We start from the raw sequence: 15,817 nt of genomic DNA, 5'->3' as shown, positions 1-15,817 counted from the left end.
CAAGTAGCAATAAAGTGAAATTTAGGACTGTTCTACATATGCTGTTACACAGGGGAGAATGTTGTCAGTTTCACTCTACTGCCACCTATTGTTTATTCATGAGGGGAAGTTTTCTTAACATCACTGTAGAGTACATGGGTGCTATTTTAAGTTCTGAATTACTTGCATCTCACCTAACCTAATGTTAGTTAATGCTGTATTGCAGGGTATGTTTATCAATTAGGCTTGATCAGTGTCAATTTAGTAACATTTTATAAGTAATTATGGTTGATATACAGTCACATAAAGTAGCTTTTACATAGGAGAATGTGTACTTAAGTCTACAGCAAATTTATTCAACAGACATGGATCTTCACAGTAGGTGAGGTTGGATGTGTGCGCGCACCAGTGGCAAATGCTCACTTGGAACTTCTTACAAAGCAGATTTCATTGGGACTGTAAGCACACCTGCTGATCTCCTCATCTCATCCCAGCTAAGGATATATAAAGGAATGCAGTTCAACTGCTATTCATATTCTTCTGACAACTGTAGGCACTGAGCAGCAAACTGACTGTCTGTCCCTTTTGGGAAGTTAAGTGTTTTAACTTAGAAATTTGGAATATTTAATAGTGTGACTTTTGTCAAAATTTTGGCCCCACTGGGCATTCCATGTTCCAGGCTCCAGTGACGCTTGTGTGATTGTGAGTCCGTTGTTCAGCTTTAAGATGTATTCCTCTGAGGGTACTGTGTCTGCAACAGATGAGTTTTCTGGACCTACTCTGCTTTCTCTGTATTAGATTTTTACCAATCATGCATGTAGAACTTGGGGTATTAGCCTTAAATTCCACCTGTTGGGTAATTGAATATTGTCCTCTTACCGATCAACTGGTGCAGTCAATGTGCAGTACCTGGCCCCTATCTGGTGAATCAGGAACAGGCATCCAGCAGACTTCCTTGCCAGCAAAAGCTTGATGTACTTACATTTGATACTGAGGGTTAGGCTAAGCTACCACCAAAGAACTCTTCAATCTTGTAGTTGCATTCCCCAAAATCAGGCACCTAGAGTTGGAAGGTGTCTGCTCTGTCAAGCTCAACACTGGCTTCAGTGTCAATGTGGAAAGACCTATTGAACTTTTAGAGGATTATTTGCAACAGGGTTTGTTTGGAGTTAAAGAAATGGAGCCATGTGTCTCACAACTAAATTTGATGTCCTAGCCAGTGTAACAGATTAGTGTGCCACTGGAGGCCTGGTGCTAGCCATCCCTGATTACAGAATCAGCCACACCTTGGAGAGATCACAGTGATTGCCCTATAAAGAGCAATGGAAAACTCAGAAAATTGTGGAGAAACTGCAGAGTGTATGAAAAGCTCCTGCATGAAAGACTTGAGATCAAGGGAGCTGTGACAGAGAAGCAGGAGGCTCCTGTAGGGAAATCCAGATGGATTTGACCCTAGAAGTTTGGGGGCCTAGGAAGGTAGGTTCCAAATAGGAAGAGCTGGGAGGATGGGCTGTGAGAACAGAGTAGGACAGAAGAAGTGCTTGGCTGCGAAAGAAGACACCAGAGCAAAGTATGGACTGTAGTGTGGTGATGGACTTTTATTTTGGGACCCTGAGGATTGTTGAGACATTTTTGTTAAAACCCCTTGCCTGGGGCTGATTTAATATCTAAATGAAAATCTGTCTGCAAGAATTAAGGGGCTCATATGAGGGGGGCTAAAAGTGGCAGGGGGCCTGTTAAGTGACCCCTGGCTATGAGGGGTGCTCATTAAATGGCCACCCCATTACAGCCAGCATGGTGCTGCATCATCTTCCATGCCAGGCACTTCTCTGTGTTAGAGGCCTTCTAGCATCCAGTCCATCTGATTTTGGAGACCTTTGTCTGCTGCATTGGGTTTCAGTGCATCTGTAGCAGGTGTCTCAGTGCTTCAGCATCAGTGCCTCAGTGAGGATGGATAGCATTACATCCAGTTCCCAGGTGCCAAAAAGTCTGTCTGTTGCACTGAAAATTTTGATACTTTCCCTCCCTCCCTCCCCCCCCCCTTTTTTTTTTTTTTTACTTTTCCTTTTTCCCCCTAGGACCTGGCAACAGAGAGAGTTACTATTGGGAGGTAAGTCTGTCTGCTGCAATTTTCACTGGGTTAGTTTTTTTTCCTTTGTGGCACAAAACAGGAATCTTCTTCTACCTCTCCTTTCATGTGTCAAATATGCCACACCTTGGAGAGGTGGATTCTAGTGCCTGGGATCAACTTCACTGCTATTCAGCATGGAGTCTGAGGTTTAGCCTGTGATGCTTTCCTTTCAAAAGCTAGCAACTCTTTCAGTTCAGGTGATGTTGTAAGCACTTAAAAGGCCATATGTGGAATCCCTCTGCTTTACAATGGGATGGCTCTGCTTTACAGATGACTAGTCCTCTGACCCTATTGGGAGATGTGGGCTCAGTGCCTGAAATTCAAGAAACCAAAGACAGATTCCCTCAAAAAAGCTGATAAGAGTCCATCCTCTGAGATGTATATATTGAAGAAAAATGGCTGCATCTTTTCAGAAGATGTCTTTGCCTTAACCCTTCAGGTTCACTTAGCTTTTTAAGTGGAAGCCCAAGAGCTTAGATCAGTAGTCCCCAAACTTTTTTGGTCATTTTCCCCCTTCCCTCCCCCCAGGAGTGTGGCTGTGGCCTATGGTCAGGAGCAAGCCTGTGGTTGGGAGTGGGGCTGGCGTTGCAGTGGGGATTGGGGGTTACGGTCGGAGTGGAGCTGGGGACAGAGCATAGCTGGGTGGTGCTTCCTCTCTGCCCCCATGGAAACTGCCCTGGGCCCTGCTTTGTGTCCTTAATGTTCTTCCATGCCCCCCCCCCCCCCCGGGCGTGTGCCCCCAGAGTCTGGGGACCACTGCTTAATATAAGCTTTATATAAATGTACTGCTGAGCACCTACTGCCACTGTTCTCTTTAACTCTAGGCAGTTCTGTGGTCCTAATGTCAGTCTCTCCATCTCGTGATTTCAGGAGTTTCCAGGAACATCTGAGAATGGCTAACAGTCTCTGGCTCTGGAGTCAGTGGTGATGGGAGGGTGGGGGAAGAGGTGGAAATAGTCTTTCTGTTACCTCTGGTGAAAGAGGCTCTGAGAATAGCCAGCCAATGAATGAAAACACCAACTATGGACTTCTTGCTGAGCCTGTACCTTCCCGTAAGCTGACCAGCGTTACCAGGTTTCACAGAAGGGATTCAAATATTCTTACCCAATCCCCAGTTTCTCAGTTGTGCATACAACTCATGATGGGTCAAGAAAATCTGTTCCTTCTCTCCTGACCCCAAGAGACAAAAAAACAAACCAGATTGCCAAGATAAGTAAGATGTAGTATTCTATCAAACAACAAATGTGCATACAACTATCAATTTGTTAGCTAATTTATGTCTCTCATATCTGGGATAAACTATCCCCATTATTTTATCAACTGCCTGAGGAAGCTAAAATGAGGGCATCTAGAGACCAAACCCTGGTCTACACTAGTGGGGGGGATTGATCTAAGTTATGCAACTTCAGCTACGTGAATAACGTAGCTGAAGTCGATGTACTTAGATTGACTTACTGTGGTGTCTCCACCGTGGTGAGCTGACTGCTGCTGCTGCTGCTCCCCGGTCAACTGCCTGCACCTTTCGTGGCACTGGAGTACAGGAGTCGACGGAAGAGTGCTCGGGGGTCGATTTATCGTGTCTAGACTAGATCCCCTCTGGGTCGATTGCTGCCTGCCGATCCGGGGGGTAGTGAAGACATACCCTAAGTTGCCATTGAAACTGCAGTGAGAACAGAGGCAAACATAGTAACCGCACACCCATCCTAGCTAAGGTATTCTGATTTGCCATATGAGGTACAGAGTGCAATAGGAGATCCTCACCTTATGGACTTGCATTATTCAGTTGCAAGACAGAACTCATTGTACCATTTTAAAGGCTAATGGTCCATGTCAATGTCTGACCCTCTGTGTATGTGACTGTAAATATATCTTTTGTGCACATCCCAGATTCTTATCTTATATGATCCCTGGTGTAGGAGGAAATCTGTCATCTTTTTTTAATGTTGTTTTTTCCCAAGCCTGTTGGTTACCTGGGGAGTCTAATTGCAGTAAAAGTGGATTTGCCTCAGTGAAATGTTTAAAAATGAACCAGCGAGTTTAGTTATGATTTCTCAACTGGCAAATGTTTTCTCATTCAGTTCAGACTACTGCACAGCTTCTCTCTGTGGTATCACACCTTTTTTTGTCTTTTGATACTTTTCTCTTATTATCTGGTCTTATTAGAGCAGTAAGAGCTGAAAAATGTCACTTGTACTGGCATAAACTTGAACCAAAAAAGCTGATGCAAAAAGCAATTTATATGAGTAAAAATAGCATCTGTACTTACACTAGCTATGATTTTAAAAAATTACAGTGGTGCAAATCCTCATTCTTTAGGGCATCACCTGTTTGCTAACTATGGTCAGGAAGTAAGTACTTTCCCCATCGTATAGTAAAGCCACAGGCATTGCAGAGCTTTTGCCTGTCTCTGAAGCATCCAGTTGAGGACAATGCAGGATCCTGGGAAGAATTCCTGTGTAAGAGCGTATTTATTATGTGCTACATTGAAACATTTTGTTATAAGATATGATTGGGGACACTTGTGGGTTGGGCTTTCTTGATGATGATACAGCTGCACACTGTCTTCCCGTGGTACACAGATCTAGTATCTCAAACTTACTCACAATCCCTGTGTCTGTTACATTAAATGAAGGGAGAGAGAGAAAGTTGATGGAGAGAACAAAGATGAATGTGGTAAGAGAGGTAAGGGTGGATGAGGAAACTGAAGGAGAAAAAGCAGATTTTAAATTGCTCCTTTCCCTTCAGAAGCTTGGCTGCCACTTCAGCTGCAGTTTAGTGCATTTGGCCTCTTTTGCATCACTTTCCAGTGTAAAAGTTAAATTGAGAGCTGTTTAATATTCAAACATTTTTTATAAAAAGAGTTGAAAATAGCTGCTTCATACTTATTCTGGTAGGGCAGCTGGCTTGAGCTGGAGGGTAAGGTGCCAAGGCTAGGATATTTGCTGGCATGGCTATGTCAGTCAAGAGTGTGAAGAGGTATGATCTCTGATGACACAGCTGTATCGCAAGAATCCCTACTATAGACACAGTTACAATGGGCTGGTAAATCTGTGCTTTTATAGGTATAGCTCGTTTTGCTTAGGGGGTGGTGTAGATTTACTATACTCATATAAAGCACAGTTTTGCTGTTCTATCTCTGTCTGTGCTCGGAGTGCTTTGCTGGTAAAGTATACTGGTATACCTATACTTGTAAAGTTCTCCTAATATAGATATAGTCTAGAATAGTCCTGGGAGCCTGTGATGGGTTAGATCTGCCCTCGCCCTGTTGGGGATGTCACCTGATGTACTTAGGTTTCACTGAGACTGCCTGCTCCACTAGCCTGGGCTCCCTCTCCCTGTTTTGCTGAATCAGGCTCTTGGCCTATGGACACAGACACAGACACGGCCTACGCACCAGCTGTAGAATCGCACAGAGTCTGCAAGCAGCTCTCTATGGGAAGATTCAGCTAGGAAATTGCTCTGCACTCAACTGCACACCCCCTTTGGAGGAGTAAACTCAAAATAATATTGTCTTGTGGTGCATAGAAAAGTCTGAATAATGCAAGCTCATAAAAATTTACCCTTTCCCTCAAGGGAGCACAGCTTCTACACCCCCCTTTCCCCCCCTCCCCGGATATTAATTGCATAAACTGGGTTATGTTATAAAGAAATGCATTTATTAACTATAAAATGTTAACTTTAAGTGATTATAAGGGATAGCAAACAGACGAAAGCAGATTACTAAGCAAATAAAACAAACCACGCATATTAAGCTTAAGATCTTAAAGAGACTGGTTTCAAGAAGTAATTTCTCACCCTGAATGTTGCTTTTGGGGCAGATTGCAGAAATTCTTGAAGGTTAGCTCCCCTGCTTGCATCTTAAATCTTCAGGTATCTTATTCACAGACAACATGGATCCCTTTTCCAGCCTCAGTTCAGTACTCCTCCCCCTTTCCCTTTGTCCTTCTTCCTTTGGTGTTTCCAGCAGTCATATTGGGTGGGGATTCAGTGAGCAGTGAACCAAGATCAACTTACTTCCCTGCCTTAAATAAGATTTACATAAGGCGGGAATCTTTTGTTTCTCAGTCTTGACCTCCCCCTGCTTTTAGTGAAAAATTACTACAAATCCAAGGCAGTGTTTAGTACCAGATGACAGGATCACTTGACCTATTAGTGTCACCGCAATGTCCCAGGATGCCTCTCAGGAAGGAGAGAGATTAGTATCTTCAAAGTCTTATTCTTTCTTCCTAATGGCCCATCAAGACTGTTGTCTGGTGGATGTCCCCTAAATACACATCCATACATAGTCAATATTCCTAACTTTAGATACAGAAATGATACATACATAAAAATTGGATAATCACATTCAGTAAATAACCTTTTCCATGATATCTTAAAAGACCCATCTTGCATAAAATATATCTTTTATGCCATATCCATATCATAAGCATATTTCCATAAAGAATATGGGGTGTGAACAAGTGAGCAAGTAATTTGAAAAACCAACATTACAGTAGGTATGGCAGGAGTGCTAGAGTAGGTAGGGTATAGGTGTTCTTAGCACCACGTCACTGCTGAGAATAGATTTAAATGAGACTGGGTTTCAGCAATGATGGGGAGGTTTCAGAAGAATCTATGTAGAGAAAACCTATGAATAGGGGTATTGTGTTCTGGCCAAATTCTAGTGTGCGTGACTATTTACGCTTCTGCCTGCCTAAATTCCTTGTATAGTTTCAACTGGAAAAAGTACTCTTTACTTCCTGTCCTAAACTACACAGATACATTTTTGCTAAACTTGCTGCTTATCATTCCACATTAATAATGGAATCAGTGATGCTTACAGTTTGTATCAATTCAAGGTGAAATGTGATATGTAGAAAGGTCTTTTATTTATTAAATACTATTTGGGGGCTGAAAATATATGGTGTGCTGCACCTGTGAATTAATATTAACAATCTCTAGATTACTACAAAATTCACCATCAGCTCATACAGAAATACAGAGTATCTTATCCATTTTTTTCTGAGTCTGCACTAGATTGCAGGTTCCTTTATTAAGCACCAAAAACTTTGCTGTTTGATAAATGGTAAATACAGTAACGACCTACATAACTTTAGGTTTGCTATAAAACTATCACATACACTTCATGTTTTGGCCACCTAAATTTTCAGTTAACATATAATGAGTCATTGGCCCTTTTAGTGCTGCAGTAACTTAGCATCCCCTAATACAGAGGTGGGCAAACTTTTTGGCCTGAGGGCCACATCGGGGTTCTGAAACTGTATGGACGGCCGGGTAGGGAAGGCTGTGCCTCCTCAAACAGTCTGGCCCACTCCCTGTATCCGCCCCCTCCCACCTTCAGGACCCCCGACCCATCCAACCCCCCCGCTCCTTGTCCTCTGACTGTCTCCTCCTGGGATCCCCCCCCCCCGGGACCATACCCCCTATCCAACTCCCCCTGCTACCTATTCCCTGACTGCCCTGACCCCTTTCCACACCCTTGCCCCCTGACAGGCTTCCCGGGACTCCCACACCTATCCAACTGCCCCCCGGAATCCCCTGACCCTAACCCAACCTCCCTGCCCCCTTACTATGTCACTCAAAGCACCAGGACTGGCAGCCACGCAGCCCGGCTAAGCTAGCCCCGTAGTCTAGAGCACTGGGACAGGCCTGTGGCTCTCACAGCCATGCTGCCTGGCAGGAACTCACAGCCCCGCTGCCCAGAGCGCTGACAGCATGGCGAGTTGAGGATGCGGGCGAGGGGCTGGGGACTAGCCTCCCTGGCCGGGAGCTCAAGTGCTGGGCAGGATGGTCCTGCGGGCCATAGTTTGCCCGCATCCGCCTTAATTACAAGACAAATTTAAGACTTTTTTTTTTTCTTCCTGCCTCTTTAGGTAGACGTACATTAACCTATTTATCTTGGCATTTAATTGTGAATCATGAGAGGTAGCAGTTTCAGCTGCTGTTTTAACCTGGTTTGACACCAATATTGTCAAAATGCTTTTTACTACCGAAAACTTTAATACTATTGCTTCTATGTTTGCTTTGTGTGCTATACAGAGATGTGTTGTTGATTTGTAGGATATGCTGTAATTCTCTTGGTTTCACAAAGCCACAGTTTCAAAAGTCAAACTGCTATGATTACAGGGCAAATTGCATCTTAGGCCCTGTTAGCTCTCTTGAGTGTACCACTTAAGTGACCTTCCTGTCTTCCCTGCACCTCACTCAGGGTGTAGCTGTGCAGTCAAACCACGCTTAGATGGGATTTTTGGGCTTAGCTCCCTTGATTCATGACCACGAAGGCATAACTTGGTTTTGAGATCTGCTGTGGTTTCCATTCAAGAACTTGTGATAGTATAAGTTTGCAGTGATATAGAAACTGTGTCTTCAAAACAAAGCATTATTTATTTGTTCCTCAAAGGTATGAAGTGCGTAGAACACAGGGTAAAATCCATAGGGTGTACACGCCTGGGGCTTACGCCTTAAACTTTTCTTGCCAGCTTTTGTAAGTTCCCCTCAGCCCAGCTGACTCTGTTGCTGGCAGGGAGAAATAGCCTGTACTGTGGCAGCAGGATCCCTGTCTTTGCATGTGTCGATCTGTTAGCTTTCACTAATACAACTTGGGTAACCTTTGGTTACTCACTCAATCCCTCCTTTTTCTAGCATCTATGACATTTAAGAATCATCTTTGATCCTAGGTTCAACCGGGGAAGGAGAAGCCATTCTGGCCTGGTTGAAGCCAGAGTATTTTTTATTTGATGACGCCCCCTCCCATTGTTCCCTCAAGGAGCCTTGTATTTGTCATTGTTTTGTTTCCTGTGGGTTTCCCCCCTTCACAGCATTCTTTGATTTAACCTCTGGTGTTCAGGCAGGTTAATATCAGGGCATATGATGTTTATATTAAAAATTACACACAACTCTCTCCCTCTTTCTTCACACCAGCTATTGATTTTTGTTAGTCTGTATGTTTGGTGAAGAAATGTATGGAGGAGGAGTTGAACATTTCTTAAGATACTAAGACCCCAATCCTATAAACACTTATGCATGTGCTTAACCATGTGTGTTTGAGTGGTCCCATTGAAGTTAAAACCTTAAGCACATATATAGAAGTATTGATAATGGTGCAGACTAATTAAACAGCTTGCTAAAAAAGATAATCAATAAATAGATTTTTCAGTAAATATTTTTAGAACTATTTTATTCTTTTCATTTGTTTGAAATGGACACCACAAATTATAAAACATAATTCACAAAATTACTTTTAAAAATGGATTGTGCTTTTCCATTCCTCTGCACTAATCAAATTCTGTCTTCTAAATTCTTAATTAACTCTGTCCAAGAGTTTTGTGTTTTACTGTTTGCCTTTACTGGAAGTTTTTCCAAGCAACAAGACATTTTAAATTCTTCTTGGGCAATAGAAACTTTCTGGCATTCTCATTAGCTTTGAGAGTAATTTTTCATTATTAAAATATATAAAAACTGAAACTTGAATAACAGTGAAAAGGCAGAGGAAGACAAGATCACAGAATATTCAGCTTAATCTGGCCAAACCAATATAGCAGATTCTTTCTGAAATAATTTACTTCTAATCTTCATAAGATATGGAAAGCCTAGAGAAAATTAACTGCTTACATGATCAGTAAAGCATGTCCTTCTTCTAATGGTGAAGAAGAATTGCTTGACTGATCGGAAAACTTTGCAAATTTCTCTAGAATGTATTGTCTACTCCAGATGTAACTTGTTTTATACAATTTGTTTTGGATTGGCTGTGTCTTTTATTGGTCATAAGTTTAATGTTTTACATAAAAGTACTCTTAATGGATGAGTCACATACTAACCGTTTGGTCTCAGTTTGAGAAACAATTTAAGCATGCAGGTTTGCAAAGTCTTTACTTTATAGATATTCACATCTAATTCTTATGTCAGTTCTAGAAATTGTAGGATTTTTCAGTATATTTAACATTTTAAATATTTCTGATGGGATTTTGAGCATAGGCTATAATGTCACTATTTGCTAACTATGAAGTTGGTGCTTTTAATTCTGTTTCAACTGGATGAACAGTGGAACAATTAACTGTTAGACAATAACATTTTACACCTAAGAAAATACAAATCTATACCTATTCAAGAATTCTGTAGTAGATAAATGGTTGGTTTGTTTCTGAATTATTTAACTTTCTGTAGTTAAAATGATATTGAAAAGTGCTTCTATTGTGCTTGTAACATCTAATTAATAACCTTTTGTCTGCATACAATGGAATAAATTAAATCAAATTTAAAATTATTTATTAAAGTATATAGGATTACACTTTTTATAATGAAAACACAATTTTAGTGTCCGTATCAGCAGCCAGGTAGGGGAGATAAGCTCTGTTTTGCACCATGGATACTGAAGAATATAAAAACTAGAATATACTGTATTCATGAATATAAACTAACAGAGCACTTTGAATTATTCATCTTTCTTTCTGTATGGCATTGTAAAAGGTCGACACTGCTCTTTTAATGTAGGTTGAGTGCTGCATGTATGCTTTTCAGAGCAATAGTGTGAGGAAGCTTGCAGTGGGATGGCAGGACGGCCTCATCCTTATGACAGTAACTCCAGTGATCCAGAGAATTGGGATCAGGATCGGAAATTGCATAATAGACCCCGTAAGCTTTGTAAACATTCAAGGTAGGTGCCATATACAATCGCATCTCAGAGCTACAGTAAATCTCATTTTAAAAACAACTATATTTGGTTGTGGCAAGTACTGCCATGAATGTGGGAGTTCTTCTCTTTTTAAAGCAACTCTAGTTAAAAATGTCACTTGAAATAATTTAGTTTTATTGAAACAATTATCAGCCTTCCTAATCTTCACTTGTATCTGTTCTGGTGTTTGTTTCTTAGTCTTCTCCAAATTAAATGAATTATGAATTCACTTAGTTTGTAGCTTGTTACGTGGATACCTGAATAGATGGGATGGATACCAGACACTTTATTCACCGGTAATCATTTCAGTGAGCTGGCATTATTTAACAGCACACTTGGGTTATTTGCAGCTTGCTCATGGGGATGAATTAAAATTTGCTTACATGAGTTTCACTCTTTATGGCTTTTTGTTTGCTTAGCAGACTTGCTTGCTTTTGACTGCTAAATGAGTTCTTTACCTAAATACGGATTTTTTAAGTTGCGATGCTTTGTAAATACTCAATCTGAAGACAGTTTAGGGAGTAAATTTATTTTTCAGCTGTTCTATTCAGAATAGAAGCTAAACGAGACAATAGCTTAAGTTGCAAACATATTTTTCTAGAAAAGTTTTTCTTCACATATATGTCCAAGGATTTGAGCTGTTATTAAACATTAATTACACCTCACAACATTCTGCTCAGCTAGGTGTTAGACCAGGGTTTCTCAAACTGGGGGTTGGGACCCCTCAGGGGGTCATGAGGTTATTACATGGGGGGGTCGCAAGCTGTCAGCCTCTACCTCAAATCCCGTTTTGCCTCCAGCATTTATAATGGTGTTAAATATATAAAAAAGTATTTTTAGTTTATATGGGGGGTCGCACTCACAGGCTTGCTATGTGAAAGGGGTCACCAGTGCATAAGTTTGAGAACCACTGTATTAGACTATCCATTTTACAGGTGGGGAAACTGATGCACTCAATTGTTAAATGATTATCAAGTCACACAGTGATTAAACAGTTGAGCTAGAAATAAAATTCATAAGACCAGATTGTTATATTCCCTTTTTAATTGCTAAACCTTCCTCTCTTGGTAACGGGATATTGCTGTATCAAATAACTTAAATTTACAATATAAAGTTTTAATATTACATTAGGAGATATGGAAGACATGCATTTGGCATAACTGCATAACGGCCAAATATGCATCTGGTAAAACAGTGGAATTAATATTATTGAGCACTAATGTCTCTAAAATGAAGCATAAATTAAAGTAAATTCAAGCAAATAAACGTTTTCTCTTAAAGATAAATAACTTGGTAGTGCTAAGTGCTCTATAGGTGATAGATCTGTATAATATGCCAAAAAGAATTCTAATATACATTTTGAAGGGAAAGCATCCAAACTAATATTTGACCATTGGATAATATAGACAGCTTTTTGGGAAACTTTGAACAAGAAATTGAATTAATTGTATCAGCTGACAATAAATAACTTGTATTGAAAAAAGTTTCTCTCTTTGCCACATTGAGACACTGAAATATATGAAAAGTAGTGTGTTAGGGCAAAGGACTGAATTACTAGAAAAGAAAGTGTGCTAAAGAATAGAATTAATATTTTTAGGTGATCAGTTAATTCAGTATTGCTCTTAACTTACTGGATGCTCCTTGCAAAAGAAGAACCTAAAATCTGCATAGAGCTAGTGGTGGTAGAAAAATGCTTTTTAGGACACAAACTTAAGGCCTAATGTAACTAGACTGTATTCTAATCCATCTGAACAAGGGAGCAAAGTTAAGGTTGCATGTACAAACAAATGGTCGTTTCCTGATTTGAGTGTGTAACCATGGAACTGTAGCATTTTTCATATAGTTTTTATGCAATTTACTAGGTTTAAAAAAGAGACTGCATGATCTGGAACTATTTGCAAATTGTCCTGCACAAGGTTGATAATCGGACAAGGGCTACTTCAGAGTTCTGTTTCATTCACTTTGTGCCTTGCTAAATGCAGCAAATGGCATATCGGAAATGTTGTTGTGTCCATTTTTTTTTTTTTTAACTCAGAGAGTGAGTGAGTGTAAAAAGAAAATGGCTGAACAGATTTTTCTCAAGTGTAAAATATAAAAATAAAAAGCCTACACATAGAACCCAGATCTGAAATGTTTCAGTCCCATAAATGAAGTTAATGCCTCTGTGTTCCCTCTCTGAGCTCAGTATTCAGTTGTGGTAGCTCATCGCAGGGTACTTCTATGCTTCAAGCTGAGGGTACGATTCCCAGTTTGACAAGACATACTCAAATTAACTCTCATCAAGCTAGCATGCGAATAATAAAATATAGCCATGGCAGAAATAGAAGGGATTCAGAAATTGAATTAGTCCTGGAGAGCCTTCTGTATGAAGAGACTATATAGGTAGGAATTGTTTAATTTAGAAGGAACATGAGAGGTATAGAAAATAATGAATGGCATACAGATACTAATGTTTGTCACACTGACTTTCATATCTGCTGGAGTAATGTTTAAAAATTCTATTACGAAAATAAGCAGACAAAACTGAATAATTGTAGAAATCAGACCTGTTGACTAAAGAGGTGCCATTTTTTAGTCACTCTTTGGACTTCAACTGCTCTTTAAGCACGAGTAATCTAAATAGTTACAACTATGTTGTAAGTACAACTGTTGTATTGTTTTAATTTAATTTGTCATTGTTTATAAACTTGTAAAGCACATTTTTTTTAACTAATCCTATTTCTCTAAGCACTCCCTCTTAACGTGTGATGGAAGCTTTGCCTGTTGTTTATGGCTATTTCAAAGCTCATCCTTGACCTTTCCTCTTCTGCCTTCGAGTGTCAATACTTGTTTGACCATTGATTATGTTCAGCTAATGCTCAGTTCGAAACCACTCTCTATTTCTCTATCTCTATCTCACTATTGAATTCTGTTATTTCTTATATGTGTCATGATGGAAGGATTTTGGCTGCACCATAACGCCTTCCCATGTCCATCTCTGTAACTTAGTTTTTTACTCCCAAGGCCACAATTATTAATCTTTCTTGAATCACTTTCCACGCTTCTTGCCTCTAAGAGCCTATCTGCATTCCAAGTTCTCACTATAAGTTAGGAACATCCATGTTCAAATATGGCTTTTGTTGGTGTTTGGGACATGTTTATAGGTGATGGATGAATCTGTAACTTGATTCACTCTCACGGTTTTTTATAACTGTTTGATCCACACTACAAAAAGTTAAAATACAGATGCATGTAACCTTTCCAGAAAGGCACCAAGCTACCTACTGTCATCACTGGAGCACCATCAGCATTTATCCTTAATTTAACCTTTATTTATCCTTTAATTTAGTCTTTTATTGCAAGGGAGACTTTTCCTATCTATAAATTCAATTTCTGTAATGAAACACTTGAAAAGTTAGACTAATGAGCTTTCCTCTGTGGTTTAACTTGCTGGGCAAAATGACCAATCGCCAGTTTCCATGACTGTTTCTCCACCATCTGTTGCCTTCTACTGGCTGGCTTCTGTGCTTTCTCCTGTTGGATTCTTTCTTAGCTCTTAAGTATATTTATTGTGGAAAATTTGATTATACAGTTTAGTCTGATGTTCTATATATTTTTTTAAAAAGTCTAGTTGCCAGCATCAATGTATAAAGGCCTTGGGTGGGTTCTAGGTTGTCCCTATCTGTTCTCCACTGAACAATGGTGAGAAGCAATGAGCTGCACTCGGTGCCATCTGAGGAGGCTGATAGGGTTGATATATCCTGCTTTGTAAAGGTCTGTAAGGATTGCCAGATGGTGGCCTCACACAACTCTTTTGCTGAAGCCTTTCTCCTTTCAACCCAGGAAGTGGTTATGGCCCTAAAGAGTGGGTTGTGAATGCTGCTGTGGGGTGAAGATTCTTGTGGCTTTATGTGCAGAACTAATGTAAGATTTTATCCACCTACCTAATGGTGAATCTGGAATCTTGTTGAACTTTCTTGAGAGCCCAACAAACAGATGAGTCTGTATGAATATGTAAATAGCATTTAAGAACTCTAATTACATCCATACTTTCTATTTGAGGGATTTTGGAGTCAGAGAAAAGCTTGGTGAGAAAACTTATGATGGGAGGTCCTGACTTGTAAATAAACCCTGAAATTAATTTAACTGCTGCTTCCTTGTGGAAGGTCAGAACAGAGTCTTCATATGTAGTGCTGCTAACTCTAATTCACTTGACTGAAGTAATCATGAGAGGATATATTAGGAGAGGAAATGTTGGAACTCAAAAGTGGAAACAAATACTTTAAAAACTAGACTCCGTGACTTAGACTTAAATTAAAATTTAAGCCTGAGAGACGATTCCCTTTATCAAGTGTCTTTAGGGCTGACCCTGCCGTGAATTCTCCTTCTTCTCTGATTGCCTTAAGACAGGGGTGGGAAAACTTTTTGGCCCGAGGGCCACATCTGGATATGGAAATTGTATGGCAGGCCATGAATGCTCACAAAATTGGGGGTTGGGGTGAGAGCTCTGGGGTGGGGCCAGAAATGAGGAGTTCAGGGTATGGGAGGGGGCTCCGGACTGGGGCAGGGGGCTGGGGATGAGGGGTTGGGGGTGCAGGAGGGTGTTCTGGGATGGGACCAAGGGGTTCAGAGGGCAGGAGGGGGATCAAGGCTAGGGCAGCGGGTTGGGGCACAGAATGGGGTCAGGGGTGAAGGCTCTGGGTGGCGCTTATCTCAAGCAGCTCCCGGAAACAGTGGCATGTTTCCCCTCTGGCTCCTGTGTGCTCCGGCGCTGCCCCTGCAGTTCCCATTGTCTGTGGCTCCTGGCCAGTGGGAGCTGGAGAGCTAGCGTTTGGGGCAGGAACAGGATACGGAGCTACCTGCCTGCCCCTACGCGTAGGAGCTGGAGGGGGACATGCTGCTGCTTCTGGGAGCTACATGGAGTGGGGCAAGTCCCAGATCCCTCTCCCTGGCGGGAGCTCGAGGACCAGATTAAAACGTCTGAAGGGCTGGATGTGGCCCCTGGGCCGTCGTTTGCCCACCCCTGCCTTAAGAGCAGAAATTTCATGATGTTTTAT

The 15,817-nt window shown here is 40.9% G+C and overlaps 1 protein-coding gene across 5 annotated transcripts in view; it reads left to right on the top strand.

Annotated features, from left to right (window-relative positions):
- The window catches only part of BTBD10 (BTB domain containing 10), a 46,207-nt gene that overhangs the window by 4,241 nt on the left and 26,149 nt on the right, over positions 1 to 15,817 (top strand). The window contains exons 1-2 of one of the 5 annotated variants that reach the window (XM_043515728.1): positions 6,824 to 6,958; positions 10,601 to 10,763. The exons of 1 other annotated variant lie outside the window; for it this stretch is intronic. In XM_043515728.1, the coding sequence (XP_043371663.1) occupies positions 10,657 to 10,763 (107 nt within the window). In that variant the 5' untranslated portion in view covers positions 6,824 to 6,958; positions 10,601 to 10,656. Of the gene's footprint in view, positions 1 to 2,057; positions 2,090 to 6,823; positions 6,959 to 10,600; positions 10,764 to 15,817 lie in introns of those variants that run through there. 3 more of the 5 variants (XM_038404625.2, XM_038404627.2, XM_043515729.1) reach the window with 3 other exon arrangements.

This window comes from Dermochelys coriacea, chromosome 6, assembly GCF_009764565.3.
Source record: "Dermochelys coriacea isolate rDerCor1 chromosome 6, rDerCor1.pri.v4, whole genome shotgun sequence".
NCBI classification, from domain to species: Eukaryota; Metazoa; Chordata; order Testudines; family Dermochelyidae; genus Dermochelys; species Dermochelys coriacea.
Note: the sequence above shows the minus strand (reverse complement) of the source record. Positions and strands in the feature narration are given on the sequence as shown.